The sequence below is a fragment of the Vicugna pacos genome, chromosome 7 (genome assembly GCF_048564905.1).
Source record: "Vicugna pacos chromosome 7, VicPac4, whole genome shotgun sequence".
Taxonomy (NCBI): Eukaryota; Metazoa; Chordata; class Mammalia; order Artiodactyla; family Camelidae; genus Vicugna; species Vicugna pacos.
In genome coordinates this window covers 12,195,798-12,213,354 of record NC_132993.1, presented here as the reverse complement: position 1 = coordinate 12,213,354, position 17,557 = coordinate 12,195,798, and the positions used below count along the sequence as shown (strand labels likewise).

Here is a 17,557-nt window from a genome sequence, read left to right as displayed (position 1 = left end):
TGGGTACATAGCCTGATTTCATTTTTTAGAGAATGTGTTCGTGTGTGTGTGTGTATTTCTAAAAATTCTAGAACATTCAAACTTTTTTTCCCCGGGAAGAGAACAGAAGAGATTATGTTTTTGGCAGCCCAAAGACCCCTACCTGACAGACCATGGTGAGTAGGAGAATGAAAGATCGAATCTATATTTCTAGAAGACTCCTCTGGCTGCTGAGGAGAAAAATCCTGCGGGTGGGGGGTGGGTACAAAATGACTAAGATGGTAGCAGTGGAGGAGAGAGAGTCAGATTTAAGAAAATGTTTAAAACTAGAGCCAAAGGACTTGCTGATGAATTAGATTGGGGGTATATGAAAAAGAGAAATCAGAAATGACTCCTAGGTTTTTGGCCTAAGCAAAATACAGGATGACACCATTTAATAAAACAGCAACTATTTTGAGAGGGGACCGTTCATTAGTGGGGGCCTGGATTGATCATTTAGGTGTGGACATATTAAGTCCAAGTTATTAGATAACCAAATGGAGACCCAAGCAGGATATGACTATACAAACCTGAGGCTGGGAGAGAGTCAGGGCCAGAGATATACTGGGAATCATAAGCATGTGACTGACATTTAAAACCATGGGACTGGGTGAGATCATTTAGGGAGTTAATGTAGAAGCAAGAGAGGTGACCTGATCCTGGTTGGGGTGTGGAAGGGTTTAGGGAGGATGTTATTCTGACATGTAGAGGGAAAGGAAATTGGAACTGAGCAGGAGCAGCCAGTGAAGTTGACAATCAGGAAAGCAGTGGTTTAGAAGCCAAATGAACACAGCGTTTCAAGATGGTGCAAGTCAAGTTGTTCCTCAAATGCTAAGAGAGGTCAATCAAGAAAAGAACAAAGAATACAAAAAAAAAAAAAAAAGAAAAGAAAAAAAAAAAGAACTGGCAATTGGATTTAGCAAGATGGAGGTCGCAGGTGGAACTGGACAAGAGCAGTTCCGGAATAAGTGGCCAAAGCCCAACTACAGTGAGTCAAGATAAAACCAGGAGGTGAAGAAGCGCTGACAGTAGGTACAGACAGCAGGTACAGACAACTGTTTTGAGGAGTTTTTCTCAGTAGCTGGCTTCCAGATTAGAAGGTTAACATGTTACAGAAATAGACTAGAAGTTCGGTTTCAAAACAGAAAAGAAATTGTTTCCAAAGCACAGATTTTACCTTCAAGCATTCACATGTTTTATTATCTAAGGTATTAATATTATAAAATACTTACTGGTGGGGGGAAGGCATAGCTCAGTGGTAGAGTGTGTGCTTAGCATGCAGGAGGTCTTGGGTTCAATCTCCACTACTTCCATCAAAAAAAGATAAATAAACCTGGTTACCTCCCCACCCCCCCAAAAAAGAAAATAAAGAAAAAAGTACTTATCATGTGAGTGTCTGTATGTATAAATGAAAAAACTGAGGCCTCAAGAGGTTAAGTAACTTGTTCAAAGTCACACAGATGGACCACACTGGGGCCAGGGTAGACCAGGCAGTGTGTTTCTACAGCCCATATCAAGAAAAAACAGGAAAGGAAGAGCCAGGAAAGACTGAGCACCACGCACTAGTTGGGGATGGTAGTAGCAGCATGAGCGTCAATTAGCACCAATTTGCAGATTGCCAGTAATACAAGTTTTCATCTAACTCTTGGTTACTGTCTGAATTACAAGTACTTACATCCAAAGGGTAATTTTTCAAAGCAAATACTCTTTTTTGAGGACAAGGAACAAACACAAAACGTATGTTATCAGTTATCACATTTTCAGGTTTAATCAATGAACTATCTTAAGCTACGAACAGCCTCGACTAACTATAAGATCCATCAGTTTAATAAAATAAATAATGAGGCTGAGAACAGACAGCTGCAATTCGGCATAAAGGACTCCAGCAGAGAGTCACCAGTCACCTACCTGTGGTCAGCACTGGGTTTCGGTCTCCCGTTCCACAGTCTTCTGTTCACAGAGGAAGGCGGGGGAGAAGAGGGCAGGGGCGGGGGAGGTAGAGAGGGCAGAGGAGGCAGGTTCCTTTTATCCTTCCTGAAGCTGAAGCCTGGGTTCCCATCCTTGTCCCCCTCTCCATCATGTTTGAAAGTTCTCCGGGGTTTGGGCAGAGGGTTAATGAAGGGTTTAAGGGAGGAGTTTTCTGAGCCCCTGTACACACTCTCCAGGCCCTGGTCGCAGGGCCTTCCACATGAGCCTTTCCTTTCCTCTGCAGCCTCAGGGGCGGATTCCCTGGCTTCCAGGTCCAAGTGGTGGGACCTGAATTCTGAGCCACTCCTGCCTCCACGGTTCTCAGGAAGGATGGGCACCTCTTCGGCCTTGTCTGGCAGGCAGTGTGGGGAGTAACAAGTGCCTGGTAACTGGGGATCCAACCCTGCAGAGCCATCCTTCAGCGCCTGCTCAAGTTTCTTGACCTGCTTCAGCACAGAGAGGCTATCATTCTGAAAGCGCTGTTTGCTCAGCCTCGGCTCTCGGCCTCTACCCATGCTAGGAGACAGCTCCCGGGCTGGCTGGCTTAGGTCTTGCTTCCACTCTGCATCCTGTGCCCCGACTTTCACTATCCCTGTATTCCTCTCATTCTCTTTACTCTCTGTTTCCTGCCTTGTTCCATTCTGAGCCTCTGTGACCCGAGTCCTCGCACCATCACCACATCTCCTCTCCATCTGTACACAGGACGGCAGGTAATCCTCTTGCCCGTCTGCTTTCCTGCCAGGAGCAGGAGTGGGCAACTCCTTTTTCCCTTCCCATTCTGATATCTTGTCCTTTATGCTGAGGGACTTGTGCCGGGCCCCGCCTCGGGCAAGAGGGCAGGGGTTCTGAACACCATCGAGCTGCCTCTTGCCAGCCCTGCTGGCTCCTTTAGCACTGAGATCTGAAGCTGGGTCTCTGATGATCATATCTGAGCTGAACATGTTCTGCTGAAGACAGTCCACTCGTGACTCTAGCATCGGGTTATTGAGGCTCTCCAGCGGGCTCCTCTGGAAGGGTGAATCCTGATCAGTCTCTAGCAAAGGAATGGAGGACTCAAATTGCTGTCCTGGAGGGTCTTCCCCAGCCTTTGGACCTTCCACCTTGACCCTGAGCAGGAAAGACAAACACTGGGTGAGGGATTCTTGGTTATTGTTCTTGCCTAATCATACAGATTTGCTAGAACTTATATATAAATGTTATATACTAGTTGCAAGTCACAAACATTGAAACCACCATTAAAAAAATCACTTTATGTTTTTCTTGGGGAGACACATGGTGGAACGAAAGGAGCTATTGGGTTGTGGAGTCCAAAAAACTTGGGTTTAAGTCCTAATTCAACCACTGACCAGCTGTGTGACCTTGAGTAAGTTTCTTAACTTCTCTAAACGTTAGTTTTCTTATGTGTGAAATGAGAATAATAATAATAATAGACAGATAACAGGGTGGCTGTAAACATTTAAAAAGCCTGACCATGTAAAGCGTCTAGTGTGTTGTGAGTATACAACAAATGGCAGTGATCACTATTATTAGCTTTTTCCTCTGATGGAAATAGGAGAGGTTCATGAGATAGAAGATTATACAGTCTAAGATTCCTCTTTTTCTATTATCAACAGATGGTCCTTTGGAGTGACTAAAAATTAAAACGCCATAGGGCACGAAGGTTTTTTTAATTCTGGGCTTGATAAGTCATCCTGATTTGAGTGGGCAAAGCCACAATGATTGGCTGCATTCAAATTAAACCTCCCTTAGAATGTGAGCCTTACTGGACTGGTCTCTCCATGAGAGCAGGGATTGTTTTGTTTTGTTTTGTTTTGTTTTGAATTTTGGCCTGTTTTGGCTACTGTTGCATCCCAGCACCCAGAACAACACCTGGCAGAGTAGGTGGTCAATAAATATTTTTTGCATGAATGAGTAGTAAACAAGCATGGCCCAGAACTGCACTATCCAGTATAGCAGCCACTAGCCACATGTGGCTGTTTAAAGTGAAGTCAAATTGAATTAAAGCTTCAGTTCTTCAGTTCTTCATCCGCACTAGCCACATGTCAAGCCCTCAGAAGTCACATGTGGCTAACAGTTACTGTAGTAGATGGAGCAGAAGAACATTTCCATCATTACAGAAAGTTCTGACCTAGCATGTCCCTGTGGGGATACAGGCCTCCAAAATGTGACTTGAAGAGATTAGTTAGTGCCATGAAGATGTTAAAAATTATTTTGAACGGAAAACAAAAGAATATTTTAAACTATTCTAATGAGGATGGGAGGATCTGTGTTTTGAAATGCAAAGCATTCTTCCACCAGCAAAGGTCATGACAGCACAGTGAATTTAGATATGCCAAGATTAGCAAGCACACATGGGCCGACTTCATGATGCACACTTCCTGAATACATAGATCTGACTATTTAGGAATTCAGAAACTCCAGTTAAGGTTCACATGAGAGACAAATAATTAGCAATTTCATGCATCCTATTAGTATTTAGTTTTCTATTCCAAAGACTAATGGTTGTTTATGTAAAGACTCCCAGGCCTGGGATATTAGCATGCAAATTATGTTGCTGTTCTCAGTTGCTCAGCATAAATTAGGAAATTGTGAAACTGCAAACAAATTTTCATATGTTTCACATGGCTATCAAAGCAGAATTCCTTATTTAAATAAACAATTAGCATTTATAACAGAGTGCCTACAAAAAGGAAATACATTTTTTAATTGTTCTGTCACCACAGAGGACATTTGCATGAATTCAGATTTTAGTCAGAAACAGCAGCAGAATCAGTTTGTTGTATTTCTGAGAATTCAAAAGGCAGAAATTAAAGTCCTTGCTCTCACGATGCTAGAGGCAAGGGGGAGAGACAGGACAGACACATAAAAACACAATTTGGTGTTCATGCTTAGTGACAATTGATGATATAATATATAATCATTAATACCATATGTACTGTCAAACAATATTGACAGTAGATAAATACATGGCTTTAGAGTCAGAAGAACTTGGGTTTGGACCTTGGCTCCATTTTTTTTCACCTTAAAATAAGAACCCCATCTCCCATCTCTAGAGTGGAACTTAACTGGTGCAGAGTCCAAATTTATCTTGTTTGCTGTGCCCAATACATAGCAGGTAGTCACAAATAAAATGAATGATGATCCAGCAATCCCACTCCTGGGCATACATCTGGAGGGAACTCTAATTTGAAAAGATACATGCACCCCAATGTTCACAGCAGCACTGTTTACAATAGTCAAGACATGGAAACAACCTAAAAGTCCATTGACAGATGACTGGATAAAGAAGTTGTGATATATTTATACAATGGAATACTACTCGGCCATAAAAAAGAATAAAATAATGCCATTTGCAGCAACACAGATGGACCTGGAGAAGTAATTCTAAGTGAAGTAAGCCAGAAAGAGAAAGAAAAATATCATATGATATCACTTATATGTGGAATCTAAAAAAAAAAAGATGAACAAACTTATTTACAAAACAGAAAGAGACTCAGACATAGAAAACAAACTTATGGTTGCTAGGGGAGAGGAGGTGGGAAGGGATAAATTGAGAGTTTGAGATTTGCAGATACTAAGTACTATATATAACATATATAAACAACAAGTTTATACTGTATAGCACAGGAAACCATATTCAATATATTGTAGTAACTTATGGTTAAAAAGAATATGAAAACAAATATATGTATGTTCCTATATGACTGAAGTATTGTGCTGTACACCAGAAATTGACACATTATAAATTGACTATATTTCAATAAAATATATTTTAAAAAATTAAATAAAATCCATTTAAGGTGGAAACTTGACTTAAAATAAATAAATAAATAAATAAATAAATAAATAAATAAATAAATAAATAAAATGAGTGAAGGGATGAGTTCATATGTGCCCAGAATACAGCACACATTATAAATCATGGTATCAATAAATGGTAACTCATGTTACTGTAGTGATTATAGTTATTGTCTAAGATCCCAAACATCTGGAGTGACTTCACAACCACTGAGGTCCCATCTGAAAAGTGAAGAGGGAAAAAGGCTGGCTTCCTGGAAAACCATGCTGGATTAGAAATCTCAAGTAAGGGTGGCGAGGATGATGACATCAGGGGCACAGTGCCTTCTCTACACGGTTGCTGCACCCAAGAACTTCTCAAGTTCTCCTTTCCAGGATTGTATGGCCCCAGGAGGGGCTCTGGACTGGGACGCGTAGTGGTGAACAGCTAAGCGAGTGCCAACTCTGCTGCCGAATGTGAGAGGGTATCAGACGAAAGGGCTCCATTTGGGGAGAGAACAGCCCTGCTAATACAAGATGGGTAAAGCTGGCCATGTGGACAGATGCAGCTGCAAAGATTTAGGACTCAAGGACAGTTCAAATACTTGTGCATCCCAGCTGTTAGAAAAATAAACCCTGGACTAGAAAGCATACATGAGGACGGGGCTGAAGTGGAAAGGGATCCTCCTCTCAGTACGCTGGGCACTAGTCAGAACTTCCCTTGGCCTCTCTGGTCCAGGCTGATAACTGAGCACAGTGCATGGAGATGACTGACGGAGACTCATCACAATGACTCGGAAAAGAACGCCCCCTTAGTCCAGGGAGGGGGATTCGTGAGGAGGGAAAGGCAGTAGGGAAAGGAAGGAGACTGAGAATCTGGGCCAACTTCCGTACTCTCAGGGGAGAAAAGTTCTTACTTGTCAGCCAGTCTGTAGCCCAGGTTTTCAGTCTGGCTGTGGCTGCCCTTGGCCGGCCTGCACACTGTCATCATGTCAGCACCAAGAGGAGCTCCAAGCTGCCTGGGAAAACAGGGATGCACACTCAGTGAGCCATGGCAGCAAATCTAGGGCCCACGCCCCAAACTATTTATCCCTGATGGAGTCCACCCAGGAGTGGGTGACGGGGAGGTACCATTTAGAATCCCTGGCCCAGGAAAGGTGGGGCAAGGGAACAGAATCCTGAGGCCCACCCAGATTCAGACCCCATGCCAACTCTTCTCGTGTGTGTGTGTGTGGTGTGTGTGTGTGTGTGTGTATCTTTTAGATAAGGTAACCGAAAGTTTTAAACATATAATAATCTGAGAAAGTAAAATGTAAATACCAGCACGACCTGACACTTTTTCAAGGTTTTCTAAGAACCTGTGATGAGTTAACATGCCCCAAAGAAGGCAGGAGCTGTTACTTTATTTGAAACAAGAAATAAACCACCTGCTAAAGCAGAAATACCTACACAGAGGTGCTCTTCTGCTGCCCCTGACCCCTGATGGTGGGCATAAACCCACACTGTCCCTGGCTTCAAAGCCCTGCACAGAGATCCTCCCCTAGTGGCTCCAAACCCTGGAGGACGAAATGCCTAGCCACTAGGTCATCTCTCTGGTCTAAAGAAAACTCAGAGATGGCCCCAGCAAACTCAGCAATCCCACTGAACATCTCAAACCTGAAAGATGCTAAGGACCTTGTGGATACCAAAGCAGGAGCTTCAGCAGAGAAGTAGCACTTTTATAATACTCCAGTGCCTGATGTCCAAATGAACTGAAGTAGCCGATGAAAATGTACTATTTCAGTACAAGTCTCTACAGAACTCTGTGTCTCTCAACATGAGGACAAATGGACACTGCTCAGGTGGAGGAAACTATGAAGATGAGACCCACTGGAAAACATCAACAGGATGGGCTGCACAATTTTTCTGTAAAGCATGAACACCGCACGACGGGTCCCTCACGGTGGAGAGGAGGTGACGCCTTGATCAGAGGTTCAGAGAGCACTGAGACCCTGGAGACTCCCTTGTCTTTTTCATGGAATCTCCCAGGAATCTTCCTTCAAACTTCTTCTCAAGTTTTCGAGATTCCTATCCCTTCTCCCAGGATAATTAACTTGCCAGGTGATGGGGTGGCTGCCCAAGGCCCTGGCCTCAGGCATCCCCTCCCCACAGGAAATCAAAGGGCTGGGCTTTAAGACATGCACATGACTAATGGGAACAAGGAGAGGAAAGCCAGAGGAGAAGGAGAAAAAGAAAAGAAGAGTGAACATGGGCAATAAGTTAAGAAGAGGGAGGGCAGGAAATGGTGAGCTGAGAAACCATCCAGAGAAACTGTGTTTGGGGAGGAGGACAGAGCTGGGGCCTGCCCATGGAACTCAGCTGTCCCCTTACCCAGTGATGCGGCACCCTGCATTTTGGAACATGTCTGTGTTGAAAGCAAGCCCAATTCTTTAAAGAAGCCAGGCTCCAGGCTTCTCCCCTCCCACTAGGGAGGAGAGCCCTGAAAGGCCTTTCAGGGACAGGAAGGAAATCACTGCTCTTCTCACAATGCTCTGCAAACTTCTGGAGCCTCGCCATTTGGCTGGGCTGAAAGACACTGCTCCTCTGTCCTGTTTCTGGCAGAAGGCCCCATCAGACTCAGGGATAACAGCCACTCCCCAATGGCCCCTACATGTAAGTAATCTGTCTCCACACAGACCAAGCCTATGGTGATGCAGCCTTGTTCCACGCGAGCAGCAACTCTCTCCGCCCACCCTCTTCTTTCAAGCTCACATCCTGTTACAGGCACAACGAACAGGTGCCAGGCCCTGTGCAGGATGCTCCAGAGATTCAAAGATGAGTACGACATGCTGTCTGCCCCCAGAGAGAGCACCAGGACTGTGCCTGGGTCACGATCAGCCACATAACTCGCTCTTCTCCCTGAGGGAAGTTTCCCTATGCTTCTCAGGAAGCCACAGCTTTTCCAAAAAGCACAAAGCCCACTGTGTCTAATGCACAGAGAACCATGTATGACCTTTGAGGTTAAAGATCCAGAAAAGCTCTTAAACAACATAGTGCTTAAGTGAACTCGATTCCCACCAGCCAGTAATAACTTCCAGCCCAAAAACCGCAGTGTCTAGAGAAATAGCTAATGCCATAGTCTGAGAAGCAAGTACAAGTGGGCACCAGGGGTGGCACTAAGAGGGGCACGGAGTCCCCTGCACACTCAGCAATCAGCCCACCAGCATTTCTGCATTCACAGAAGAACGGAAGATGCTGCTCCTACAAGACTCTGACCCTTCCCTCTTTGTCTCTGATGTTTAAATGTCATTAATTAGGTGAGAAGCCTAGCCTAATTTCCCAGGTGGCAGTACTCTGTGAGCACTGAAATCACCATGATAAACTTCTCTATCACTTTGCAGGTCTGGGGTTCCAAGGTGGAGCTGCTTCCCAAAGTGTGATCCACTGAAGATCTGTTCCAGTCCAACTGGGAACCTTGTCAGACATGTAGATTGCTGGGCACCCTTTCAATATACCAACACCAACTGTCTCAGGGCTGGCCTGGAATCTGCACTTAAATATGGCATATCAATGGCCTCGGATGATTTTTACACAACCCAAGGTTTCTTATTTCTTCCTAGGCAATGTGGCCTCGCCATCCAAACAGACTGGCCTGCAGGAGGTATTATGAATGCATGACGAGTAATAACACATTTTCCCACTCAACTGCTTGCCACAAAAATAGAACTTCCCATTCACCAGATGAGCTTAATTAGTACTAATAATTTTAATTAGAATTAAAATGTCATGCAAAATTTTAAAGCTAGCTGATGGGAACAAGAAAGTTCGTATGTTTTCTGCACATTCGAACATTTCCGTAAGTTTTTTTAAACTGTCTTACAAATTAAAGAAGATATTTTTAAAACACCAACATCTATAGCTGATTATGTTTATCAACCTAGTGCATAACTGAATCCTGTTTCTCTCCTTGCTAAGCTAAATACTGTAAAATCTGTTCTTGACTCAAAAGTTCTCTTTGGGCATCAATGTCAAGTTGACTAGAGGGCTCAGGTGAAGTTAAGAAGTGGTGGGAGAATCTTCTCAGCTTTTAATCTGTCAGGAGCTCTCTTCTAAGGTCTCAACTTGTTAACTCCTAATTACTTCTCTGAATTACCTTTAATTTTTCGAAAGACGTAAAGAGATCATAGTGAGATGCTTCTGGCCAGTCTCAAAAGCCCACAGAAAATGTAATTGCTCCAGACTGACATTACCAGGTCAAAATGCTGCATTATTTTGTAACTCCTTTAAGTTTACTCACTAAGGCTTAAAATTCCAGCCTGATCTCTGATAACAGTATTTTTTAAGGGGCTTGGAGTACTAAATGTGAGATCATTAATTTAAAAACAAGTACCTCCCCCCAAAAGGGTCATGATTTTAAAACAGATAGAAAGTGTCTTCCCACAAGTAGGAAGGAGGCAGTTGACGGATATCAGATCTTTTCCTGAGAGCAGTTCTTACAGGGCACCTGAAGGAAGGAGGGGAGCAGCCAGCTGTGTGCAGAGAAGCAAGGAGCTCCCAGCAGGGAGATGGTAACGCCTTTAGAATCCGGACCACGCCTGGCTGCCTGCTCTCTTTCCTTCACTGCCATTTGGGGAACCAGCAAAGGCAGTCTGGAAACACCATCTGGTGATGCCAGTGTAGTCTTCATTGCCAGGAGCCCAGTGAGACAGCTACTCATGGTCTGATATCTGGCCTCTCGGAGTGCTCTCCTTATAATAGCACATTGTTCATATTTTGTTCTGGGTATTAATTAATTACTCATTTATGATATTTAAAAATTACACAGGATGCCAATGAATCTTCACCAACAGCAATACTCTTACTATTAGCTCTAGTAGGGTTTTTATGTTGGGAATAGGGGAGGTGATATATGGTCTACAGAAATTTTGCTATCAAAGTCACCTACAAAAAGAAGTTTGGTTAGTACTGGTTTAGAGACTGCTAGAAAAAAAAAAAAATCTGGACATGTTTAAGCCAGGAGAGGGGGGAGTGATTTCTCTCAAATCTTAAGACAAAAACAGCAATTTAAATAAAAAATGAAATCTGGAAATGTCCGTCAACTGATGGATAGATAAACAAAATGTGGTCTAACCATACAGTAAAATGTTACACAGCCATAAAAAGGAATGAAGGACTGCTACACACTACGGCATGGATGAACTCTGAGAACACACTAAGTGAAAAAAGCCAGATACAGAAGTATACAAAACGTTTCTTTTCAGGATGATAGAAATGTTCTGGAATTAGACAGTGATGACAGAGGCACAGTATAGTGAATATACTGCAAGTCACTGAATTGTGCACTTTTAAATGGTGAATTTTATGTGAATTACATCTCAACTGAAAATATAGCATAAGCATATTCAGTGAAAAAATAAGAAATTTGGGAAAGGAAGGAGGTGGAGTGAGAAATAAAGTATACAAACTATAATTTTCCAGTGCCCTTGAGTGCTCTAAGGTTAGTGTGTTAGTTTTGAAATACAGGTAAATATATATTATACATAACTTGATTCATAAAATTGCCAGACTTGAAATACTGAATGAAAAATACAGCTTAATCATAAATTATTACATACTAATAAAATTAAATTAAAATGGTTTTTACTTGTGCTACAAATAAAGCTACAAGCTTTCCAATTTTAATGATTCTAATAACTTAGTTTTATCAGCTTATAAAGAGAAGGCAACAAAATTGAGAAGAAACCATAACAATTACAGTAGAACATGGTTATTTTCTAAGCTGAGCATTCTTCTTATTAAGCATACCCAAAAGGTGTTTGTTTTCAGAAAATACACTGAGAAGGAAAAAAAAAACCAAACACATAATTACATAATACAATAAGCGTCCAACTGCTTAGAAAAGCTCATCCCTGAAACTCTTGATGCTTCACTTTCATTATCTTAAACAAAAACAGTCTTAAAAATTAAAATGGGCTGCTCTAGTTCTTTACATAACAGCTTTTTTTTGGGCGGGTGGAGTATTTTCACAAACAAACAATTTTTTCACATTTGTTAGAAGATGAAGGATTCTGAAGCAGGAGAGGAGCAGCAGAAGCCAAAGCCAATGTGCTGACTCAGAACCACACGCAGGGGGCCATATTTGGCAAAATCATAGCCTGTGCTCCTGAACCGAATGCTTAAACCGGGCCTGCGCAAAGACACTGTACACCACGATCAGACACCAGGTCCTCAGGCCACCACACCAGGCAAAGCCTGTGGCAGCGCCAGGGTAGTGACTTTTCTGCTCACAAACAACTCCTATTTCTAGGAGTTCTGCTTTAAGCCCAGAAGTTTTCCATCAAATGAGTGTGCAAGAAATGTTTTTGAATGAACAGACACACCAATTTTCTTATACTCAACATGTCCATCAACAGATGACTGGATAAACAAAATGTGGTCCAGCCACACAATGGAATATTATTCAGCTATTTAAAAAATGGACTATTACATACTACAATATGGATGAACCTCAAAAATATACCAAGTGAAAAAAGCCAGACACTAAAGGAATATTGTATGATTCCATTAACATGAAATGTGCAGAATAGGCAAGTCCACAGAGATGGAAAGTTAGGTTAGTGTTGCCAGGGACTGTGCGAGGGGGAGTGGGGAGTGACTGCTGACAGGTATGGATTTTTTGGCGGGAGGAAAGTGATGAAAATGTTCTAAAATTAGATAGTGGTAATGGCTGCACAAAACAGTTAATATGCTAAAAACACTTAATTGCATACTTTAAAAGGGTGAATTTTATGGTATGTGAATTATATCTCAATAAAGCTGTTATTTTTTTTTTACAAATTAGCTGGGACAGTGAGGCGTCCTGGCCCCACCCCAGACTGTGTGAATCAGACTGCCAGAAAAAGGCCCAGGAACCTGCATTCATAAGCTCCCCAGGGAATTCACAGGCTTAGAGTTGAACCCTGGAGTTTTTTTCCTGTCACTATCACTGTCAGTCAGCCACAGATCTACTCTCCTTGGCACTCTCCTGAGCAAGACAGTCTTTACTCCAGTGGGTCTGTTCACTCCTATTTTTCAGAGCATCTCTGAAATCTGATGGTGGTGTCATCAGCACACAGTGAGTTGCTCCTGTCCCTCGAGCCCAGCTGTAAATACTCTAAGATGCTGTTTCACAGATCCTTCCTACACAGGCTTCAATATCAAGGCTCATATTCACTCTAAAGAAAGCCTCGAGACCAAGGGCATAATCTGAGTAATTTTAAGACTTTCTATGGGTATGAATACCCAGCTACTGACAATATTTTCTTTGAACAACTTGATCAGTATTTTCTTAACCTACACCTGTCAGTTTGTCTGACAAATGAAGCCACTGGGAATTTGTGGTCAGAGCAGCCTGAGATTGCAGACTAGACCACACTTTGTGATGCTCCTGGGGCCAGAGGTAGCTAAAGATTTTTATTGTTCTCACTTTCATAAACCCAGGATTTTTTCACATCTGCAGAACATTCTTACACATAGTATTTGGCCACCTTCATAGGATGGAAACACATTTTTCACTTGACAATATTTGCAAATCATGTGTTTCCCCTCACTCACTTGCAATGTGGAAGTACTTCCATATGTTGCCTTTGGGTTCACCATTTTGTGGAGGATAAAAAGCAAAAATGTACAATTAGGTGGCCAATTTGCATGTGAACACTAAACCACAGTGTGTATGAGGGTTTAGTTGTGTCGACATTCTCCAGTTATAGCTTGATAACTACTAGTGTCACCTCTCTGGAAAAAGTAATGAGTTTGCCATAAGTCATTAAGAGTATGAGTTATGAAGTTTATGAAATAAGTTAATACTGCCAAAATACGGTTTAAAAATCTGAATTCAGGTAAACATATTTTCTTCTAAGGAAAAAAGTACACTTCCTTTAGTTTCTTTTAGGTATTGCAAGTCATCAAACTGGGAGGAGTCAGATTCTAATTTATTTCAACTCCCAAATATTTCAACTTGCACTTCCTTCTCTCTGTCCTTGGCTAGGCCAGAAACCATTTCTTATTTTTAACTTCCGCAGAAGTCCATATCAATATTCCTATCATTTTTCTGATGAGAAAATCAAGCTGAGGGAAGTTAAATTACTCGTTTAAGTTCACATAACTCTTAAGTGGTAGCACCAGGAATGAGTCTATGTTTTGAGTCCAAGTCTGGTGCTCCTTATACAAATCACTGTGGCCTCAGAGTATTTATCTTATCTGGATGAGAACTAGACTCTAGCTCACCATTTTGAGCCTCTGTCTTGTTCAAATCTTCAAAATCAGCAATTGCTTTATCCTTCTAAACAGTGCTGAATTTCGTGAACACCTGCCAACTGAGAGAGCCGGGAGGGAGAGTGAGGTTTTTTGGTGAGTATCTCTTTTTACGGTTCTGTGATTATACACTTCTCTACTTTGGGAATCTATCCTAAGGAATAATCCCAAATATGGAAAAAATGTATGCACAGATGTTCACAGCTATACTATTTATAGTACTGAAATCACAAATGACAAATGCCAAGCAATATAATGGGGATATAAACTATAATATAGCTATCCAACGAAATATAGCAAAATTAAATTACGTTTAAGGTGACTACAATTCTATAGAGACAGAACACAGATTAGCGGTTACCTAGGTCGGAAGTGGGAGGAGGGGATGAGGAGTGACTGCTAAGAGGATAGGGTTTCTTTTTGGAGGGATGAAAATGTTCTAAAATTGATTGTGGTGATGGTTGCACAGCTCTGTGAATATACTAAAAACCATTAAACTGTACACTCTAAATGGGTGAATTGTACTGTATGTGAAATATATCTCAATAAAGCCGTTATTTTTAAAAAGTTAATTAAAAAGTTAAGCTGAAAAAAACTACTATTAAATGGAAAAAATGCTCATGTTGTAATGTTAGCCAAAAGAAACAGAATCCAAAAGCTTGCATCCAATATGAACAGCACATGTTTTCAAAAGGGGGAGGGGAAGAAAGGAATCTATTCCTAGTCAACATCATATATATAATAAAATGACTGGAAGTAAATGGAACAAATGATTAACAGTAGCTGTCACTGGGTAAGAAACTTGGAATGATTTTTTTTCTGTTCTACTTATCTATATTTTCAACAACAAAAAAAGAGTTCCAATATTTTGCAATAAGCATGTATTATTAATATTACAAATAACAGGGAAAGTATAAACACTCCTCTTGTCTGTGGGCCTCTGGGTCTGCCCTATGGCGCCCCCAGCAGGCCCCTCGGTTACCTTGCAGCCACAACCATAGCGGCAGGGCAGCCAGCTCAGCTGAGCCCATAACTCCACTACCTGTTTTGCTTTGCCACAGTTATTACCTGAACGGAAGGGTGGGATACTTCATTCTCATAATTGCTATTCCTTTAGTAATCACCAAGACTTGGATCCTGGTCTCCAGTATCCACTTCCCAGTACGGATGTTTCAATGGGTTCAAAGAGAGTTTATATGGGGACCTATGGCTAAATAAATAGTCATGTAATTCATTCTTCCAACTAATAATTCTGTCTGCTTCACACAGGAAACAGAGTGAAGCTGGGAGAAATGTAAAATAAGTAATTTACTTGCCCTCTGAGAGTTTTCATTCTCATACAGGAAGTAAGATGCACATGAGGATACTGTATTATATACTTGAAAGTTGCTAAGAGGGTAGATCTTAAATGTTTTCATGACGCAAAAAAAAAAAAAAGTTAACTGTGTGAGCTGATGAATGTGTTAAGTAATCGTACGTGGTAATCACGTCACAATATACATGTATATCAAATCTCAAGTTGTACACCTTAAACTTACACAATGTTACGTGTCAGTTATATCTCAATAAAGCTGAGGGAAAGGCGATGCAGACAAATGTCTCTAATACAAAACACAATATGATAAGCAAAACAGGTGACAGCAGATTCCTTTGTGGATCTGGGCTTAAAGGGTGGGCTGCGCTTCCTTTGGGGTGGGTGGATGGGTAAAACACATAGATGTTTGCATAACCCTAAAACGGCTAAATGCTTAAGCAAGCGCAAGCCCCTGAAGGAAAAGCAGCATTGATTCTGTAAGTAATTATGCCTGATTTGCTGGGTCTCCTTGCAGGAGTCAATCAACAACACAAACTAAGGCAGAATCTGAACACAACTTGTGGAGACTTCTCAAAGCTTTTCTCAAGTTGTTACCAGCAGCATGACGACCTTGAATTTTTTTTATTTCAAAATAATTTCGCGTTTACAGAACAGTTGCAAGAACAGTACAGAAACTCACATATTCTTTATCTAAATTCACCAAGTTTTAACTTGATTAATTAATTCTCTCTCAATTAAAAACTGTTTTAAAATTGACTTGCCCAAGATCTCAGGATTTAAGTAGCAGAATAGGGAATCCTATTCGTCTCTTTCTACTCCAGATTCTAGATTTCACCCCTCATACCTTGTTATCTGGTCCCTCAGCATCTTCAACCAGAACCACCTGATAACAACCCTCACAAGCCTGATGCAAGAATCCGCTACTCAGTGATGCCAGGACCCCTGGTGACAGTAACCTGAAAGCCTGACCGCTGTTTCTTCTAAGAGCTGCAAGCAGGAAATAGCTTTCATTCATAACCTTTGGAAAGGTCAGGGTAAGGAAATGAACACTGATACATCCTATGATCTGTCAGGCACTGTATATAAGTATTTTACCAACATAATCTTAGAAATAATGCATCTCCCAAGAGAAATGAGAGCATTTGTTCACATATGTTCTTCTATACTAATATTCAGAGCACCTGTTCATGATGGCCCCAAAGTGGAAACAGTCCAAAAGCCATTAGCTGGTGAAGAAAGAAAATGTGGTACATCCATACGATGAATAATATTTAGCCATCAAAGGAATGAAGTCCTGACACATGCGACAATATGGATGGGCCTTGAAAACATTATGCTAAATGAATACAAGCCAATCGCAAAAGGCCACATACTGTAAAAGTCTATTTACATGAAATGTCTGAAACACGGATGTCTATGGAGACAGAAAGCAGATTAGTGGTTACTTAGGGCTGAAGGGGTTGGAGTCGGGGTAGAGGGTAATGGCTAAGGGGTATGGGTTTCTTCTTCAGAGTGATGCAAATGTTCTAAAATTGACTGTGGTGATTTGTGGTGATGTTTGCACAACTCTGTGAATATACTAAAACCCATTAAATGGTACATTTTAAATGGGCGAATTTTTATGGTATGCAAATTATACCTTTTAACTATTACCAAAAAAAAAAAAAGAGAGAGAGAGACAGAGAGAGAAAAGAAAGGAAGAAGGACTTAAGGAGGGAGGGAGGGAGACGACGAAGGAGGGGGAGGGGGGAGAGACAGATACTGAGCATCCGGCAGCATGTACCAGGCACACGTTAGGAAGTCATAGTAGTACCCCTGGGATTTTAAGAGAGATGTGTGGAGCCCGTGGAGCTTGCGTAGCCCGGGAGCCCTCGCTCTGGTACACCGTTACCTCCCTCACAAACACCACCTCTGGCAAAGTACTCAGCAAGTGAATCTGAGGAACCGGGTTTCCTATGAGCACAGTAGTTAAGACAAATGAGCACAAAATGTCGGTAGGACAGGCACTATCCAAGGCTTGCCTACCTCTCAAAGGGGCCCCTTTCCTGCGAACTTCCCCTTCCCTCACGCACGAGGGCCACAGGGACATGGGCAGCCATGTTTGAACCATGATCCCACCCCCTAGTCACAGCTGATTGGCTCTAGAGGAGGCCTCACTCTAGTTGGGCCAATCAGGTTCCGTTGCCAGGGAGTTGCGTCAATCTGTGT

General features: G+C 41.9%; 1 protein-coding gene across 7 annotated transcripts in view; it reads right to left on the bottom strand.

Moving 5' to 3' along the window:
• Positions 1-17,557, bottom strand: part of DENND2A (DENN domain containing 2A) — an 86,123-nt gene that overhangs the window by 56,608 nt on the left and 11,958 nt on the right. For 2 of the 7 annotated variants that reach the window (XM_072964337.1, XM_072964335.1), the window contains exon 2: positions 1,927-3,093. In XM_072964337.1, the coding sequence (XP_072820438.1) occupies positions 1,927-2,963 (1,037 nt within the window). In that variant the 5' untranslated portion in view covers positions 2,964-3,093. Of the gene's footprint in view, positions 1-1,926; positions 3,094-6,680; positions 6,783-14,007; positions 14,093-17,374; positions 17,426-17,557 lie in introns of those variants that run through there. The other 5 variants (XM_072964332.1, XM_072964333.1, XM_072964331.1 and 2 more) reach the window with 5 other exon arrangements.